This window comes from Eleutherodactylus coqui, chromosome 5 (assembly GCF_035609145.1).
Source record: "Eleutherodactylus coqui strain aEleCoq1 chromosome 5, aEleCoq1.hap1, whole genome shotgun sequence".
NCBI classification, from domain to species: domain Eukaryota; kingdom Metazoa; phylum Chordata; class Amphibia; order Anura; family Eleutherodactylidae; genus Eleutherodactylus; species Eleutherodactylus coqui.
Window position 1 is genome coordinate 3,081,950 of NC_089841.1, and position 17,322 is coordinate 3,099,271.

General features: G+C 51.0%; 1 protein-coding gene across 1 annotated transcript in view; it reads left to right on the forward strand.

Moving 5' to 3' along the window:
* The first annotated feature begins 1,424 nt into the window (after positions 1 to 1,424).
* The window catches only part of LOC136626857 (early activation antigen CD69-like), a 51,419-nt gene continuing 35,521 nt past the window's right edge, over positions 1,425 to 17,322 (forward strand). Inside the window, exon 1 of the mRNA XM_066601815.1 lies at positions 1,425 to 1,501. Within this exon, the coding sequence (XP_066457912.1) occupies positions 1,426 to 1,501 (76 nt within the window). The 5' untranslated portion in view covers position 1,425. The remainder of the gene's footprint in view (positions 1,502 to 17,322) is intronic.

A 17,322-nucleotide genomic window follows, 5' to 3' on the forward strand; every position in this document is an offset into this window, starting at 1 on the left:
GAAAGTTAGCGGGTGTACAGCAGGCTGGGGAGTAGAGCTGGCGTTTATTACATTCTAACATTGTTGGGCACAGAACTGATGGGGGGAAGGGAGGGCTGATGGGCACAGAGCTTATGGAGGTTCTGTTGGGCATTAAACTGATGGAGGTCCTGATGGTCACAGAGCTGACAGAGGTCCTGATGGGCATGGAGATAAAAGGGGTCTTGATGGGCATGGAACTGACAGAGGTCCTGATCTGACAGGGCTCCCGATGGGCACAGAACTGACGGGGGTTCTGATGGGCATGAAGCGGATGGGCACAGAGCTAACAGAGGTCCTGATGAGCAAGGAGCTGACGGAGGTCCTGTTAGGCACTGAGCTGACGGGAGGTCTGGTGGGTATGGAGCTGATGGAGGTCCTGATGGGCACAGAGCTGACGGGGTCTGGATGGGCACAAAGGTGACTGGGATCTGATAGGCACAGAGCTGCTGGAGTTGCTGATAGACATGGAGCTGCTGGAGGTGTTGATGGACACCGAGCTGCTGGAGGTCCTGATGGACACGGAGCTGCTGGAGGTCCCGATGGACAAGGAGCTGCTGGAGGTCCCGATGGACAAGGAACTGCTGGAGGTCCCGATGGACAAGGAGCTGACGCAGGTCCCCTATGGACAAGGAGCTGACGGAGGTCCCGATGGACAAGGAGCTGACGGAGGTCCTGTTGGGCACTCAACTGATGAGAGGCCTGGTGGGCATGGAGCTGATGGAGATTCTGATCGGCACGGAGCTGGTGAAATAGCTTCTCACTAATCAGTTCCTTGATTGATTGTCCTTGGGCGCTTTGTCACTCCTTTTTTGCTTCTTCACCCTGGGAAATACAAGTGACCGATGGCACAATACCTACAATGCCACCTTCCCTGTACATCAATGTCTCACCTTCTAACAGGCCTGTGACCTTAAGGGTAGAAGCCAAACCAGAGTCTTCTCCCGAAGGGAGGGACCTACCTACAGACCGGCTCTTTCTGGGTTCTTCTACTTAATCATTTTGAACATATGACCTTAAATTTCCTGGTGAAAATAACAGAAACACACAATACGATGCAGGAGAGTCTTAGAGCTGTACAGATTTCTGGGGACAAAGTGAGGCTAAACAAAGTACTGCATCCCTTTTGTGCAGCTGATTGACCTTGAGGTGTAGATCATCGTGGATCTACTGTGCAGTAGTTGAGTGAGAGGAGCAACTTCCGCTATGGTGACCATTCCAATAAGAAGCACAACACTTGTCATCCCTCACAAACCACCGGATGTCACTTACATCACAAATGGTCTTTATTTTTAGCCCTTGCGCTATTGTCCAGTTTTCACATCTGCACCTCGCTGTCTTCGCTGCGTCTTCAGTTCCTTTCTCACCGTCTCACTTCCTAGTTGCTCTACAGAGAGACACTTCACCATGGCAGAGAACATCACCTATGCTGAGATGACCTTGACCACCGGCAAAGGGAAAGGTCCAGAAAAGACGAATACAGGTGAGAGGATGCTATGGTGAGACAGTAAGGGGTTGGGCAAGCTGAGGCTGGAACCAAAAAAGACAAGACCATGCAAAAGTCTTTGCACTTTATGGTTTATCAACTACTGCAGGCAGAAGAAGTATGTGCAGATCGGGCCGTGCATCCCAGGGAGAGCAACTCTGGCACCAGTGCATCCCGCGGACAGCACCTGTGGCACCTGTGCATCCCGCAGACAGCACCTGTGGCACCCGTGCACCCGTAGACAGCACCTGTGGCACCCGTGTACCCCGTAGACAGCACCTGTGGCACCCGTGCACCCCGTAGACAGCACCTGTGGCACCCGTGCACCCCCTAGACAGCACTTCTGGCTACTATAGGGTGAGTGGCTGGTCTTATTCCCCTAGCACATGAGTGATGTGGACTACCTCCAGTCACTGCCCTCTGAGGGTGCATTCACACAACTGAACCAAAACTGTATCGGTAAAACCTGGTGCGTTTTTGCTATGTTTTGCCCCGGCTTGCAGGTTGTATTTACCCCAAATGGGGTAACAGCATTGTAAAAACAGGTGTTTGTTTCTGATGTGCTTTTGGTGCAGTGTTTACTACGGGTGCACTTTCTGCTAAGGGTGTGAATGCAGATGGCAGAGTGGTCGCAGGGTCAGCCTCCAGCTAGTCTGGGCATCTATAGTCCTTCAGTCATCATGTAGATAAGGATAAAAGACCTGATCTCAGCGCTGCACACCTTCTCAGGCTCGGACAGGGAAGGGTTTCATGTATGAACCTGAAACATCGCTGTGTGTAAACATCTCTGATTGTACGCGGCTTGTATGTGCTGTGGTCTCCAGTTACATAATATTATTATTCATTCCTGATATTGGCCATGGTGCTCTAGTTGGACTCTGCCCATCACTCATACTGGTCCTGGTGCTCCAGTGGACCCTCACCATCACTCATACTGCTCCTTGTGCTCCATTTGAGCTTCCCCATCACTATTATTGGTGCTGATGCTCCATTTGACTTTTTGCATCACTCATACTGGCCCTGTTGGTACTGTCAACCTTCACCATCTCTCATATTGGACAAGGTGTTCCAGTGAATCCTCCCCATCACTCATACTGGTCTTGGAACTTCAATGGACTTTTTCTGTCACTCATACTGGTCTTCATGCTGCAGTAGACCCTTTCTGTCACTAATGCTGACTCTGATGCTCCTGTAGACCTTCCCCATCACTCATGACCCTGATGCCCTGATTCTGTCACTCATACTAGTTCAGGTGCTCCAATACACCCTCCCCATCACTCATGCTGGATCTGATGCTGTTTGAACTTTCCCTGTCACTTATACTGCTCCTGATGCTCCAGTGGACCGACCCTTCCCTGTCCAGGTTTTGCAGTTGCTTCCCTTTGTCACTCATACTGGTTCTGCAGTGGTTACTCCGCGACGCTGGCTCTGATTCTGCAGTGAACCCTCTCCATCTCGGATACCGGCCCTGGTGCTCCAGTGGACTCTCAATCACTGATCCTATTCATGGCTTGGCAGTTGACCCTCCCTGTCACTCATACTGGTTTGATTTTCCTGTAAGGGAAGAAGATAAATCTCCTTTCTGTGGATTGTATGACTTATAATTGCACTTTATGTACATAGCGGACATATTGTGAGGCGGTGGTATTGTTCGGCCTGGGTTGAGTGCAGCCAGGTTGGCATAGGAATGCCAAAGTGAGACTGCAAATGACACTGAATGTCAGAGTGCACAATATCTGCAGCAGTCCTGTTCTCACGCAGTGCGGCAAGTGATGGCGCAATTTTCACACTATGGCAAGAGTGCAGGAGCAATATGCGAGAAACCTGCTAGAAAGCATGCCTGGGATTAGGAGAAGCAACCGGCCTCAGAGTCCGCCTGGTGTACCACCCAAGTGAACCCAGTGCCTGCCCCTACACCTCCATGTCTAGGCCAAAAGAGCAACACACTGTTTGACGGAGCTGCGCTTCTGTTACTTGCTATTAAATGGACATTTTTTTTCTATGATTTTTTTTATATGAAACTTGGGTTTTCTTACTTTGCTTCTGCAACCCTCTGTGGTCCGGGCGGTCATGTTGCACTGCAGCGGACCCTTCCTGACAAAGAGAATCCTTCCATCTGTCTGGCGTCTCTGACACTGCGCTATTTTCTGCTCTCCACCCTCACAGGTTGGATGGCACTTACTATTGTACCCACAGAAGTGGGTGACCTAAAAGTGGGCAAATAATCACAACTCCCCCCCTCCCCCCTGCAGGTCTTTAATTGGTACAATTGGTACAGTAAATCCTCACAGCGTTCATGTTTGTTTTATGAAACTTCCAATTCTTCTTGGTATCTTGGGATCATCTCAGGTGACAGAACATAGATAACCTGTCAGCAACCAAGAATTCACTATTTAATTCCTGCCGGCGGAGACTAACGGAACTTACTTTGTGGATGCATTGGGTTGTTGAGGCAGAAGGACCAACTTGGAGAACTTTGAATTTTCTGCCCTGACAAATTAAAGGGTACCTGTCGCACTGAACATGTTGTCTAATCAGTGATTGACAGCTAACTATAAGCACCACCCCCTGAACTCTATAGGCTGTAAAGCACCGATAATACCACCCCCTGGACTCCTTAGGTTGTAAAGCACTGATAATACCACCCCCTGGACTCCTTGGGCTGTAAAGCACTGATAATACCACCCCCTGGACTCCTCAGGCTGTAAAGCACTGATAATACCACCCCCTGAACTCTATAGGCTGTAAAGAACTGATAATACCACCCCCTGGACTCCCCAGGCTGTAAAGCACTGATAATACCACCCCCTGGCCTCTATAGGCTGTAAAGCACTGATAATACCACCCCCTGGCCTCTATAGGCTGTCAGTTATTGGTTCACCAACCAGACTCCTAAGTATAAGAAGAGCAGGAATTTCTATAAGAAAATACAAGTTGGACTGAATCTTTCCCACAGCACTATATGTCCATCTGCTCAGCATCTCCTGCTCTGTAACACGCTGCCCACTGATAAGACTCCATGTTCAATATGACAGGTTCACTCGATGTAGCAAAATGAGGACCTGATCCAAACCCATAATCCAGGACCTACGGTCAGGATCGTACGTGGGAAGAGACTCTACAGGAAAGACAGACATGACCTCCATCAGTTGTAGAGACGGATCTCATCAGAGGCTCCATAAGAGGTCTCAGAGAAGACAGGACTCTCATTGCCTCCTCTTACTGCTTATGGTTATGTGTGGTGATGGAATGGTAGTTTGTGAAGTACACGGGTATGTCCCCACAGTCGGAGAGATCTTGGGTCCTTCATCCTGACTCGGCCTGTCACTTCTCTACTTCAGTTCTTTAGGGGAAATTATAAGGCTTAATAAGACCAAGTAGTTAAAATACAGCACAAAGAAAAGGAGGAAGAATAATAATCTTTATTTATATGGCGCCAACATATACCACAGGGAACAGAAACAAAACCCTGATTACATGTAGTGATCAGCTGATGGAGACAGTAGGGGTGCGGGGCTCCAACGAGCTTACAGACTACAGATAATGGGAAGTACAGAAGGTAAAGGGGCTGGAGTGTGGTGCGCTGGAGATGTGTGCGGTATGGCGAGGTGAAGATGTGCAGGTATGGTGGGGTGGAGATGGGCACGGTATGGTGGGGTGCAGATATCTATGCATGGTGGGGTGGAGATGTGCACGGTGTGGCGCGGTGGAGATATGCACGGTATGGCGGGGTGGAGATGTGCAGGTATGGCAGGGTGGAGATGTGCACTGTATGGCGGGGTGGAGATGTGAACGGTATAGCGGGGTGGAGATGTACAGGAATGGCGAGGTGAAGATGTGCGCAGTATGGCGGGGTGGAGATGTGCGCGGTATGATGTGGTGGAGATGTGCACGGTATGGTGGGGTGGAGATATCTATGCATGATGGGGTGAAGATGTGCACGGTATGGAGAGCTGGAGATGCGCACGGTATGCGGTATGGAGAGCTGGAGATGTGCACAGTATGGTGGGGTGGAGATATCTATGTATAGTGGGGTGGAGATGTGCACGGTATGGCAGGGTGAAGATGTTCATGGTATGGCGGGGTGGAGATGTGCACAGTATGGCAAGGTGGAGATGTGTGCGATATGGCGGGGTGGAGATGTGCACTGTATGGCAGGGTGGAGATGTGCACTGTATGACAGGGTGGAGATGTGCACTGTATGGCAGGGTGGAGAGTTTGGGATGCTATACACATAGACGATGGTCAGGCCGTATAGTGGCTGAATCAGTATGACTACAGGGGGTGGTTGATGACAGGGATTGCAGTCAGTAGGTCAGGGAGCATGTTATCAGGCAAAGTACAGAGGGGCTTGGTTTAGGGGATAAGGTATGCCTCTCTGAAAAGGGGCATTTTTAGAGCACGCCTGAGGTTTTGTGTGTTGGGGATTGCATGGATAGTTTTTAGTAGTGCGTTCCAGAGGACCGGTGCTGCTCTAGAGATGTCTTAGAGGCGGGGATGAGAGGTTCGAGTTAAAGGGGCACTCAGGCTTGGTGGTGGATTGAGATGACGCAGGAAATGTAGGGTGGCGCGGTGCTGTGAAGGGCTTTATGGATCAGGGTGGTGCATGTGAATTGAATTCTGTATTTAACGGGCAGCCAGTGCAGTGACTGGCACAGGGCAGAGGCGACCGAGTAGCGGCTGGACAGGAAGATGAGCCTGGCTGCCGCATTCAGGATGGATTGGAGGTAAACATTCTTGTGATGTTCTTGAGATGCAGCTGACAAGTTCGGGCCAGAGATTGGATATAAGGGGGTAAAGGAGAGATCGGGGCGCAAATAACCCCAAGGCAGCAGGCGTGCTGGGAGTATGTGAGATTCGTATTAGAGGGGTGTTTAGTCTGAGTGTGTTAGCGGATCCGAGTGTGTGGGCTGGGTGGTGTACGCACAGGAGGGAGGTGATGAATGGTGGCACGGCACCACGGAGAACTTTATGGGTGAGGAGTTTAAATTTAATTCCACAGTGGATGGGCACTGGTGCAGCGACTGGCACAGGGCATAGGCTTCTAAGAAGCAGCAGGATAGGAAGAGGAGTCTAGCTGCTGCATTTAGTATGGGTTGGAGTGGAGCGAGTCTGGTGCGGGGGAGGTCAATGAACAACGAGTTGCAGTAGTCGAGTCAGGAGTGGATGAAGGTGGCCACGAGTGTCTTTAGCGTGTTCGTGGTGAGGAACGGATGGATGTTAGCAATATGTCTGAGGTGCAGGTGGCATATTCAGGCCAGAGATTGGATATGGGGTGTAAAGGAGAGATCGGAGTCCAGTGTGACCCCAAGGCAGCGGGCATGCTGTCTGGGGGTCATGATGGTGCCAGACACTGGAATGGAGATGTTGAGGGTAGTTCGGTTGGAAGGCAGAAAGATGAGGAGGTCCGTTTTAGAGAGGTAAAGTTTGAGAAAGAGGGAGGACATAGTGTTAGAGACAGCGGACAGACAGTCGGTGATATTTTGGAAGATTTCACAGGAAGAGGTGTATAGTTGGGTGTCGTCAGCATAGAGATGGTATTGGAGGCCAAATCTCCTGATGGTTTCTCCAATTGGGGCTGTGTAGATAGAGAAGAGGAGGGGGCCAAGGACCGAGTCCTGGGGGACCCCAACAGTGAGAAGAAGTGGAGAGAAGACAGCAAAGGAGGCACTGAAAGAGCGGTCAGAGAGGTAAGAAGAGAACCAGGAGAGAGCAGTCACCCTACGACTTTGCCATCATCAGGTCATTTGATACTTTTGTGAGGGTGGTTTCGGTTGGGTGTAGAGAGCAGAAACCAAACTGGATGGTGTTGAAAAGTGAGTTGTCAGAGAAAAAACGTGTGAAGCGGGAATAGACCAGGCATTCTAGTAATTTTGAGATGAAGGGGAGGTTTGAGACGGGTCGGTAGTTGGCAGCATCAGTCGGGTCCAGGGTTGCTTTTTTTAAGCAGAGGGGATATGATGGAGTGTTTGAATGAGGAGGGGGAGGTGCCTAAGGTTAGAGAGAGGTTTCAGATTGTGGTGAGGTGAGTAATGAGAGCTGGGGAGAGGCATCGGAGGAGGTGAGAGGGGAGAGGGTCGCTAGCGCAGGTGGTGGGGTGGGCAACGGAAAGCAGCCTGGAGACTACTTTGTCTGTCATTGGTTCTAACAAAGAAAGTGAGTAGGTGCTAGCTGCAGTGCTGAGGAGACTGGGATCAGGGCTAGCCGTGCAGCTATTGCAGATTCCTTTTTGGATGTTATCGTTTTGTTTTCTTTGGAATAGGCAGCTAGTTCTCCACCAGTCAGATCCATCACAGGGGCCTGTTCTATGGGGCTGAGGAGGGAGTGGAAGGTCTTGAACAGTCATTTGGGGTTGTGGGATAGTGAGGAGACAAGGGAGGTGAAATAAACTTGTTTGGCATGGTGGAGGGCTAGGTTATAAGCTTTAAGCATGAATTTGAACTGGAGGAAGTCAGCGGGCAGCTTTTTTTCCACAGCCGCTCGGCGCACCTAGAGCACCCCCGGATGAAGCACATTTGGGACATGAGCCAAGGTTGCCGTAGTGACGCTTCATCCAGGGCATAGCTGAGAACCAGGAGAGAGCAGTGTTCTTTAGGCCGATGGAGCGAAGCATACTGAAGAGGAGTTTGTGGTCAACAGTGTCAAATGCTGCAGAGAGATTGAGGAGGATCAGTAAGTAGTAGTCACCCCTCCATTTGGCCATCAGGAGGCCGTTTAGCACTTTAGTCAGGGCGGTTTCTGTCGAGTGTAGGGGGCGGAAGCCGGACTGTAGGGGGTGGAGAAGAGAGTTCTCTGAGAGATGGCTTATAGGGCAGTGTTATGTCTGCCATTGGCTGAGCGCTGCCTGTGATTGGCTGAGTGCTGTGACCAGGGAAGGGCTTATATTTCAAACCCTTTCCCCGAAATTCATCGCTGTGGGGGTTGCCTGCAACCTACTGTTTTCAATGGGGCTTCAGCAGTGCCGACCCCATTGAAAACAATGGGATAGCATCATGGACTTCTGTCACAGCTGTGACAGAAGTCTGCGATGTACTCCCTATGTTTTCAATGGGATTGGCGCTGCTGCCGTCGGACCCATTGAAAACAATAAGCGATACCACAGATTTTTTTCTTCATGCTGCGTGGCTTGAGAGTAAAAATCGCAAATGAGTATGAAACCATTGAAAATCATTCGTTTCATACTAATGTGCTTTCACTCAATCTCGCTTCACAAGAAAATAAATCGCTAGTGGGTAGGTGCCCTTAAAGGGGTTCTGGCAGAAAAAAAAATGTTACTCACTTGTGTCTTACATGGCTGTTCACTGGAAGCTGCTGCTCTTCTCCTGTCCCTCCGGCAGCCGTCCGATCGCAGGGCAGTAGCTGGCAAAGTTCCAGCTTCTGCCCATGCTTCGACCACTGCCGGATGATAAGTCCTGCCACCTCAGTCAGTGGTTGATGCATCACTGATTGGCCTGGCTGCGTCTAACCTCCGATGTACTTGGAGAGTTGACGGTGAGTTCACATGTGCGCCCATTCCCGATGTGCTTGCGCACTCGCCATCAATCTTCCGAGGAACGTTGGAGGTTAGACGCGGCCAGGTCGACGAGAGCGCGCAGCAGCCGACCCCTCACGTGCCAGGTAAACAAGGGAGGGAAGAAGTACAACGGGATTAGGTGAGTTTGCTTTGTTTTTTAACTCTTTTCTTTTCACAGGTTAGACGCTGCAGGGATGCAGTGGAGTATACATTTTTTATTTTACTTCCAGAACCCCTTTAAGGTGGGGTGCCCAGAACTGGACATAACATTCCAGATGAGGTCTGACCAAGGAAGAGTAGAGGGGGATAATTACCTCAAGTGATCTAGACTCTTTGCTTCTCTTAATACATCCCAGAATTGTGTTTGCCTTTTTGGCTGCTGCATCACACTGTTGACTCATGTTCAGTCTATGATCTATTAGTATACCCAAGTCTTTTTCACATGTGCTGCTGCTTAGCCCAATTCCTCCTATTCTGTATGTGCTTTTTTTAATTTTTCTTGCCCAGATATAGGACTTTGCATTTCTCCTTGTTAAATACCATTCTGTCGCCACCCACTGTGCCAGCTTTTCTAGATCGTTTTGATTCCTCTCTCTTTGAATCTCGATCCCATATTTGGTAATTTTCTCAATAAGGATGGAATGAGATACTGCCAAAAAGACAGGAATTAGGTTTACCTGTTAATTCCTTTTCTGGAGTCATCCTGACAGCATACACATGGAGGATGTCCACTGGACCCCTGTTGGGACAGGAAGCGGAAAAACATACAAAAGGCACCTCCCGCCACCGGCTCACCAGTGTGTACCAAATAACTACAGTGACCCGGCTTTGCTTAATCACTCATTTTTAATACCGAAACCATAGTACAATACGTTACTTCACGTAGAGAAGGATAACTGAAGGGGAGGGAAAAGCCCCTATGCTGTCAGGATGACTCCAGAAAAGGAATTAACAGGTAAACCTAATTCCTGTCTTCCCCTCGTCATCCTGACAGCATACACATGGAGGAATACCAACAACCGAGGGCTTTAGGGAGGGACCACTGCTTGCAGAACTTTCCGCCCAAAGGCCGTGTCCCGGCTGGCCCCCACGTCCAGACGGCTCTGCAAATCTGGTCGGTTGTCGCCTGGGCTCTCTCCGCCCAGGAACAGGCGACCGCCCTAGTAGAATGGGCTCTAACTTCGCCCGGGAGTGGGATCCCTTGGGATCTGTATGCCTCTTCTACGGCCCTCCTGACCCACCGCGCTAGGGAGTCCTTAGTAGCGGCCCCTCCTCTGCGTGGACCCTGAAATTGAATGAAGAGGTTATTAGATTTCCTAAAGGTATGTGAGACCTCTAAGTACTTCAGAACTGCTCGTCTCACGTCTAGGTTATGGAACCTCTGTTCCGTAGTGTTCCGGGGTTCCTGGCAGAAGGAGGGAAGTACTATTCTTTGCTCTCTGTGAAAGTCCGTGAGGACTTTCAGTTGAAAGAAGGGGTCGGGCCTAAACTCTATCTTGTCCGGGAAGATGGTCATATATGGGGTTTTTATAGAGAGGGCTTGGATTTCCCCGATCCGCCTGGCGGATGTAATGGCCACCAGGAAGGCAACCTTATATGAGAGGGTCTTAACTGAGAGTTCTTCCAGGGGCTCGAAGGGGTGTGCGCAAAGGGCCTGTAAAACAAGATTCAGGTCCCATGGGGGCATGGTTCTTCTTATAAAGGGGTGAAGTCTGACTGCTCCTTTAAGGTATTTTTTGACTAGCCTATGGTCGCCTAACGGGAAGTCAAAGAAGGCTCCTAGGGCGGCCACCTGGACCTTAAGGGTACCAGGTTTTAGGCCCATGTCCAGTCCATCCTGAAGGAACTCTAGAATCTTATTAATGTCTGGTTGTTGGAGGTCGTGAATGCTGTGCCCCAACCACCTAGAGAAGGTGTCCCACACCCTGGTGTATATGTTCCTGGTGGACTCTTTGAGACTCTCACATAAGGTGGTGGTCACCCTCCCTGATAGGCCCTGGTTCAGGTATTTTACCCGCACAGCTTCCAGGCCGCTAGTCTGAACTGTCGGGCTTTTGGGCAAATCAGGGGGCCCTGTTGTAGGAGGTCGTCTCTCCACGGCAGATGTAGGGGCTCCTGTGTTGATAGAGCGTCCAGGAGCAGGAACCAAGGTCTCTTGGGCCTGAACGGGGCCACCAGGATAACGGAGCCCGGGGACCCCTGGATCTTCTTTAGAACCCGAGGGATCAGGGGGATAGGTGGGAAGGCGTATGTCAGGTCCCATTCCCATGCTTGGGATAGTGCGTCTATTCCCAGGGAGCCCCCGTCTGCCCCCCTGGAAAAGAACCGGGGGCACTTGTTGTTCTCCCGAGAGGCAAACAAGTCCACCTTTGGAGTCCCCCATCTTTCTGTAATCAATTGGAATGCCTCTGGATGTAGTGCCCACTCCCCAGGGTCTATCCTCCTGCGGCTGAGGTAGTCTGCCATGGCATTCTCTGGGCCCCTTACGTGGAACGCTGAAACGGAAGGCATCCGCTGCTCTATCCACCCGAGCACTTTCGCCGCCAGGTCTTGTAGTCGGGGGTTCCGCGTGGATCCCTGGTGGCGAATGAGGGACACAGTTGTTATGTTATCCGAAAATATCTTAATGGGTCTACCCCCGATCTCTGTCTCGAGGTCACGGATGGCCCTCCAGACCGCGCAAAGCTCCTTGTAATTGGAGGATTGAGTGGCCTCTTTCTGGTTCCAGACCCCCTGGACATAGCGACAGCCTAAGTGGGCCCCCCAGCCAGTTGCGCTCGCGTTGGTGAAAATGGATACTGGGGATGCCGGGTCCCAACTTGTGGACCTGGCGAGGTTGGAGATAGATGTCCACCACCCCAAGGAGGACCTTACTTTGTGAGTGAGGGTGACTTCCTGATCCAGGGAAGCTGGTGATTTGTCCCAGTTGCTCAGGATAAAGTCCTGGAGAGTTCTACCATGTAACTGGGCCCACGGGACTACTCCAATACAGGCTGTCATGAGACCGAGGACCCTCATGCCTCTCCTAAGGGATACTTGGGAGGCTAACGAAAGTGCCCGGCTTTCGTCTTGGATCGTTTTTTGCTTTTCTAGCAGGAGGGAAGAGCACTGGTGGTGTGAGTCCAGGATAACCCCTAGGAACTTTTTCCTTTGTTCGGGCTGAAGATTGGATTTGTCGAAGTTAATGATCCAACCTAGCGACTCGAACAGGTGGAGGGTGAGGTTGACCCGGTGCTGGAGTTCCGAGGGTGATCCTGCTATAAGCAGGAAATCGTCGAGGTATGGGACAATTAGTACTTTGTCCGTCCTTAGTGCTGCTACCATCTCCAATACTAGTTTGGAGAATACCCGAGGTGCGGAGGAAATCCCGAACGGCAGGCATGCGAATTGGTAATGCGAGACTGACCCTTCTATCACCAGGGCGAATCGAAGAAACTGTTGGGAGTCTGAGTGTATGGGAATATGATAATAGGCGTCTTTTAAGTCCACCGTGGCCATGACGCTATCTGGTGTGATTAGGGGGATCGCTGATCTTACTGATTCCATTTTAAATCTTTGGTATGTTATAGATTTATTTAGGTATTTCAGGTTGATTATAACTCTGTAGGCCCCGTTAGGCTTCTTAATAAGAAACAAGGGGGAGTAGCAGCCTTTGAACCGTTCTTCTGCGGGAACCGGGATAATGGCCCCCAGCGATAGTAGGTCCCGTACCCCCGACTGGAGGGCCCGGGCCGACGCGGGTGACTGGCAGGGGGTAACCACGAATCTCCGGGGAGGGGGGGCGGAAAGCTCAATTCTATAGCCCTCTGAGACCAGGCGAAGGGCCCAGGGATTGGAGGTTATTTCGTTCCATCTATTGGCGAACCCCCTAAGTCTGCCCCCCACCTGCCGGATCCCGATGGGCGGATTCTCACCCTTTCCGCCTTTGGGGTAAGACCAGCGTCCGGTTTTCCCCTTCCCCCTGTATGTTCTCGGGGGGACAAAGGGAGGAGGGTAGGAGGAGGAAGGCCGCTTGACGGGTCTCTCTGCTGGTAGCCCCTGACTTTTGTCTGAGGCCTTCTCCAGGAGTGTATCCAGGGAAGGTCCGAAGATGCGATGTCCTTGGAAGGGCAAAGAGCAAAGCCTGTTCTTTGAGGCATTGTCCCCGTCCAGGCTTTTACCCAGACGGCCCTCCTGGCTGTGTTCGAAAGTGCCGCCGACCGGGCCCCGAACCTTACTGACTCCATCGAGGCATCCGCCAGGAAGCCGGTGGCCTGTTGGAGGAGGGGAAGGCAGTTGGAGATATCTTCCCTCGAACCCCTTTGCGAGACCAGGGCCTGGAGTTGGTCTAGCCAGACCGTCATGGATCTCGCTACCGACGTGGCCGTAATGTTGGATTTCATGGTGAGGGCCGCCGACTCCCAGGCCTTCTTCATTGCCGAATCCACTCGTGAATCCAGTGGGTCCCGCAATTGGGAGATGTCCTCAAAGGGGAGGGCAGCCTTCTTCGAGACCCTGGCGACCGCCAAATCCACCTTCGGGACGGTGTCCAAGAACTCAATGTCTTCCGGGGTGAAGACCATACGCTCTTTAAACACCTTAGGCAGGAAAAACTTGTGTTCTGCCTGTTTCCACTCGGTCAAGATAAGCTGTTTTAGGATATCATTGACCGGGAATGATGGTTTGGGCTGAGGTATGAGTCCCCGGAACAGGGTATCCTGGAGGGATGGCTGCTGCGGCGTCTGTTCCTCCACCTGCATGGTGTGACGGACCGCTGTTAGTAGCTGCCCCAGATCCGCCGATGCGAAGAAGTACTTCCTCGTGTATTCCATGGGCGGTATGGATTCTGAGGGGGAATCTTCTAAGAACCCTTCCTCAGAGTCTGATTCTTCTATCCGTGACCGCCTTACCCTTTTCGTGGGGGGCGGAACGGAAAGAGACGAGAGAGAGGCCTCGATCTCCTCGCGGATCATAGCTCGGATGTCCGATATGCCCGAGGGGCCTTCCTCACGAACCACTTTCTCTGTGCAGGCTGCGCATAAGGGTTTGGTGTGTCCCTCGTCCAGTCGCCGCAGGCAGACTGGGCACTTGCGCACGCGCTTCTTGGCCTCTCTGCCCTTTTGTGCTTCTCTGTCCTAAGAGACGGAGACAGCAGAAAAAAAGGGGGGGTTTTCCAGCACCTGATCCCTTCCTTACCCCTGGTGTGAGCCCCCGGAGGTTTACTCACCAGCGGGCTGCTCTCCGTGTCTTCTCTGGCCGACATCTTTACTTAGGTGCTGACCGAAGACATGTGGGGAATACCTGCTTTTCTCCTCTTTTTTTTTTTTTTTTGATTTTCAAATTTGGCGCCTTTTCCCTCGAGGCCCCGCCCCCCCCCATGACGTGGCCGTGCTGACGTCATGCCGCTGCGCCGGACCCGGGGGATACACTCTGCGTCGGGCTCTGAGGAGGGTGCATAGATGTCCGGGGATGTCGGATCGAGCGCAACCGTCGGCCCGCGCCGCGCGCTCTCCCCCTCCCCCTCGCTGGCATACCTGCTCAGCCGCTCTGCCGACAGAGGATCTCTGGAAGCTGGGTCCCGACGTCCAGAGCGGGTGCCTGATCCGGAGGGCGGCTTCCAAGCCCTGCAGGTACCGGGCTGTATCTTCCCAGTGCGACAACCCCACTGGGCAGCGCGCTAGGGAAGGGTTCCCCGCAGGGAACGTGGTGCTGGTCCTTGGGATCCTGCGGGTGAGGGTCCCCACGTAGGGTCTCACCCGCGCAAGCTCTGCCAGCCCGACCAGAGAGTCGTCCCCCCATGGGCGGACAGGCTGCATAGGAATTTTCCTTTCTTCTTTTTTTCCTTGCCTCCAGCATACACCTGGAGGCTTCTGCTTGGACTGTCCTGTAGGGACAGGAAGACACTGGTGAGCCGGTGGCGGGAGGTGCCTTTTGTATGTTTTTCCGCTTCCTGTCCCAACAGGGGTCCAGTGGACATCCTCCATGTGTATGCTGTCAGGATGACGAGGGGAAAATGCTTTCCTGCCTTAGTAAGGTGCAACCCATCTCTAGCAAGCCGTCCATCATATAGGTAATTCACTGCATGGTCTAGAAACCCAAATCTTTGCTGACGGCACCATCGACATAGCCAGTTGTTCACCTCTAGAATCCTGTTGTATCTTCTTATTCCATGGCATCCACTAGGAGGATGGATGAGAAGACCACCTGAGCTCCTAGTTCCTTCACCTTCTTTCCGAGGTCTTCAGAGTCTCTGCAGATAGTTGCAAGGTCCTTTTTTGAAGTGTCATTTGTCCCTATATGTATTAGTAGGAATAGATGGTGTTCTGGAGGACTAAAGAGTCTTGACAGCCTATCAGACACGTCTGTGATTTGTGCCCCTGGAGGACAGCAGCCCTCTCGTGAGGTATCAGGTCTGCAGACAGCGGCCTCTGTTCCTCTCAGCAGGGAATCCCCCACAACCACCACTCTTCTCTTCTTCTTCACAACAACACTTCTTTTCCTCCATCCAAGAAGACTCTGTGCACTTACTACATGGTTCTTTGTGGGTGAAGTCATTTCATGCTGCACCTCCTCATTGTTCCTCTGTGGAGAGACAAAATGATCCGCGCCACCTGACATGAAAGAAAAGAATGAAAAATTTGTCTAAACTCACCTGGTGCTTGGCGGGAGCCCTGTGTGAACAATGGGCTACCTGCCTGCACCAAACGTCCTGGTTTGCCTGTAGCAGGTGCTTGGAGTATCCTGAAGTCCAGTAAGCAGCAGAAGAAAATAAATCCCCAAGAGGAACAATTGCCAAGAGGGGAATGGAACAGTCAAAGAGGTATATCCGCGCTAATGCCAGTGACTAACAGAAAAATGAACCTCCAAGGAAAATAAATTTAATAGTGCCCACGGCACATTTAATAAAATGCCAAAGCCTGGCTATTATGCAGTACAATAGGAGATTTTGCAGCTGATATGCGACGCGTTTCGGCGTGTTAATACGCCTTTCTCAAGCATAAAGTACTTCTATTTTCTCACTCTATAAATAATAAAATACAAGAGTAAAAGATCTTACTCACCTGTGGAGCCGGTGACGGGGCTGTCTTGCGTCCCGTTGCGACCCGCATGCCGCGTCATTGCGCTTGTTACGTACTGATGTCATCATGCAAAACGTGTGACGCGTCTATCAGTAAATTTGTGTGTTAATGCGCATGTGCAGGGGGATGAACCGCACTTTGCGTGTCATTCCTTATGAAACACACTGCGCTTGCGCAAGGAACAATTTATGTCGCCGCGCTTGGCGCTGACAGCACTCGTAACACCCGCTCCGTCATATGTATTTGGATGTAATAAATAAATAAATAGATAATATTACCTCTAAAAATGCATAATCAAAACTTATAGATACACTTATAACAATATAGAGCATTGTTCCCCTGTGATAGAGCCTGGTACCGGTTCCTGATCAGTATGGGTGCTGGCTGACTCCTGATCCTCCGGCTTCTTGGGGTCACATGCTTCCATTCCTCGGCTTCTGCAGGTACACTGGACATTTCCTTCATTATTCCGAAGAGTTACTTCTGCTGTCAAGGAAATCCTCACCTCCCTTAATGAGTTACAATGTAGCTATTCTCTCCAAAGACTTTGCACCTTTTCCTCCAGTAGAGACACAAGCTTGCACTTCTGGCCGGTGAAGTTTAGCTTTTCCTCTGGTCAGTCTGTTAACATATAGCATACGTTATAGCTCACCATATGGCTCCTCCCCCTCCATGTTATCAGTTGATGTCATTCTCATGATGATATATAAACTATATGATGTTACTAAGTGTAGCTAAGCATCTAGACCCTGCTAAACTCTGCAATTGTCCAACATACAGCGACTCTTCCCAGAATGCACTAGGAATATGCAAATTATCTTCCCTGAGCTCCAATTCCTGGTCTAGTGATGTTATCAGAGCAGCTATTACTTATTAGAGTCATCCTATCGGTATGTGATCTATAGACGTCACTTATCAGCTGCGTTCTTCATCAGATTTGAGTTCCCGAGTGGTCGAGTGTGTCAGGGTTACTTACTGTTTTCAGGTAAGTACTTATAGAATTTTGACTTCTGATTGTGCCTTTAGAACCCTTCATCGTCACGGGGTTGTTCCTGTTTTCCACATCTTGTCCAACTGTCTCTGAGGACTTCTAGCTGCGGTGCCAGTGAAGCATTTGTGGTTGAGGCTAACATCTGATCTTATTTCTCAGCATCATTTCTTCCTCTACGGACTTGCATACATCAACATGCAACTGTCATGGGGGCCATGGGGAGCTCCAAATTATGCCCCCACCACTCCTTCATGCC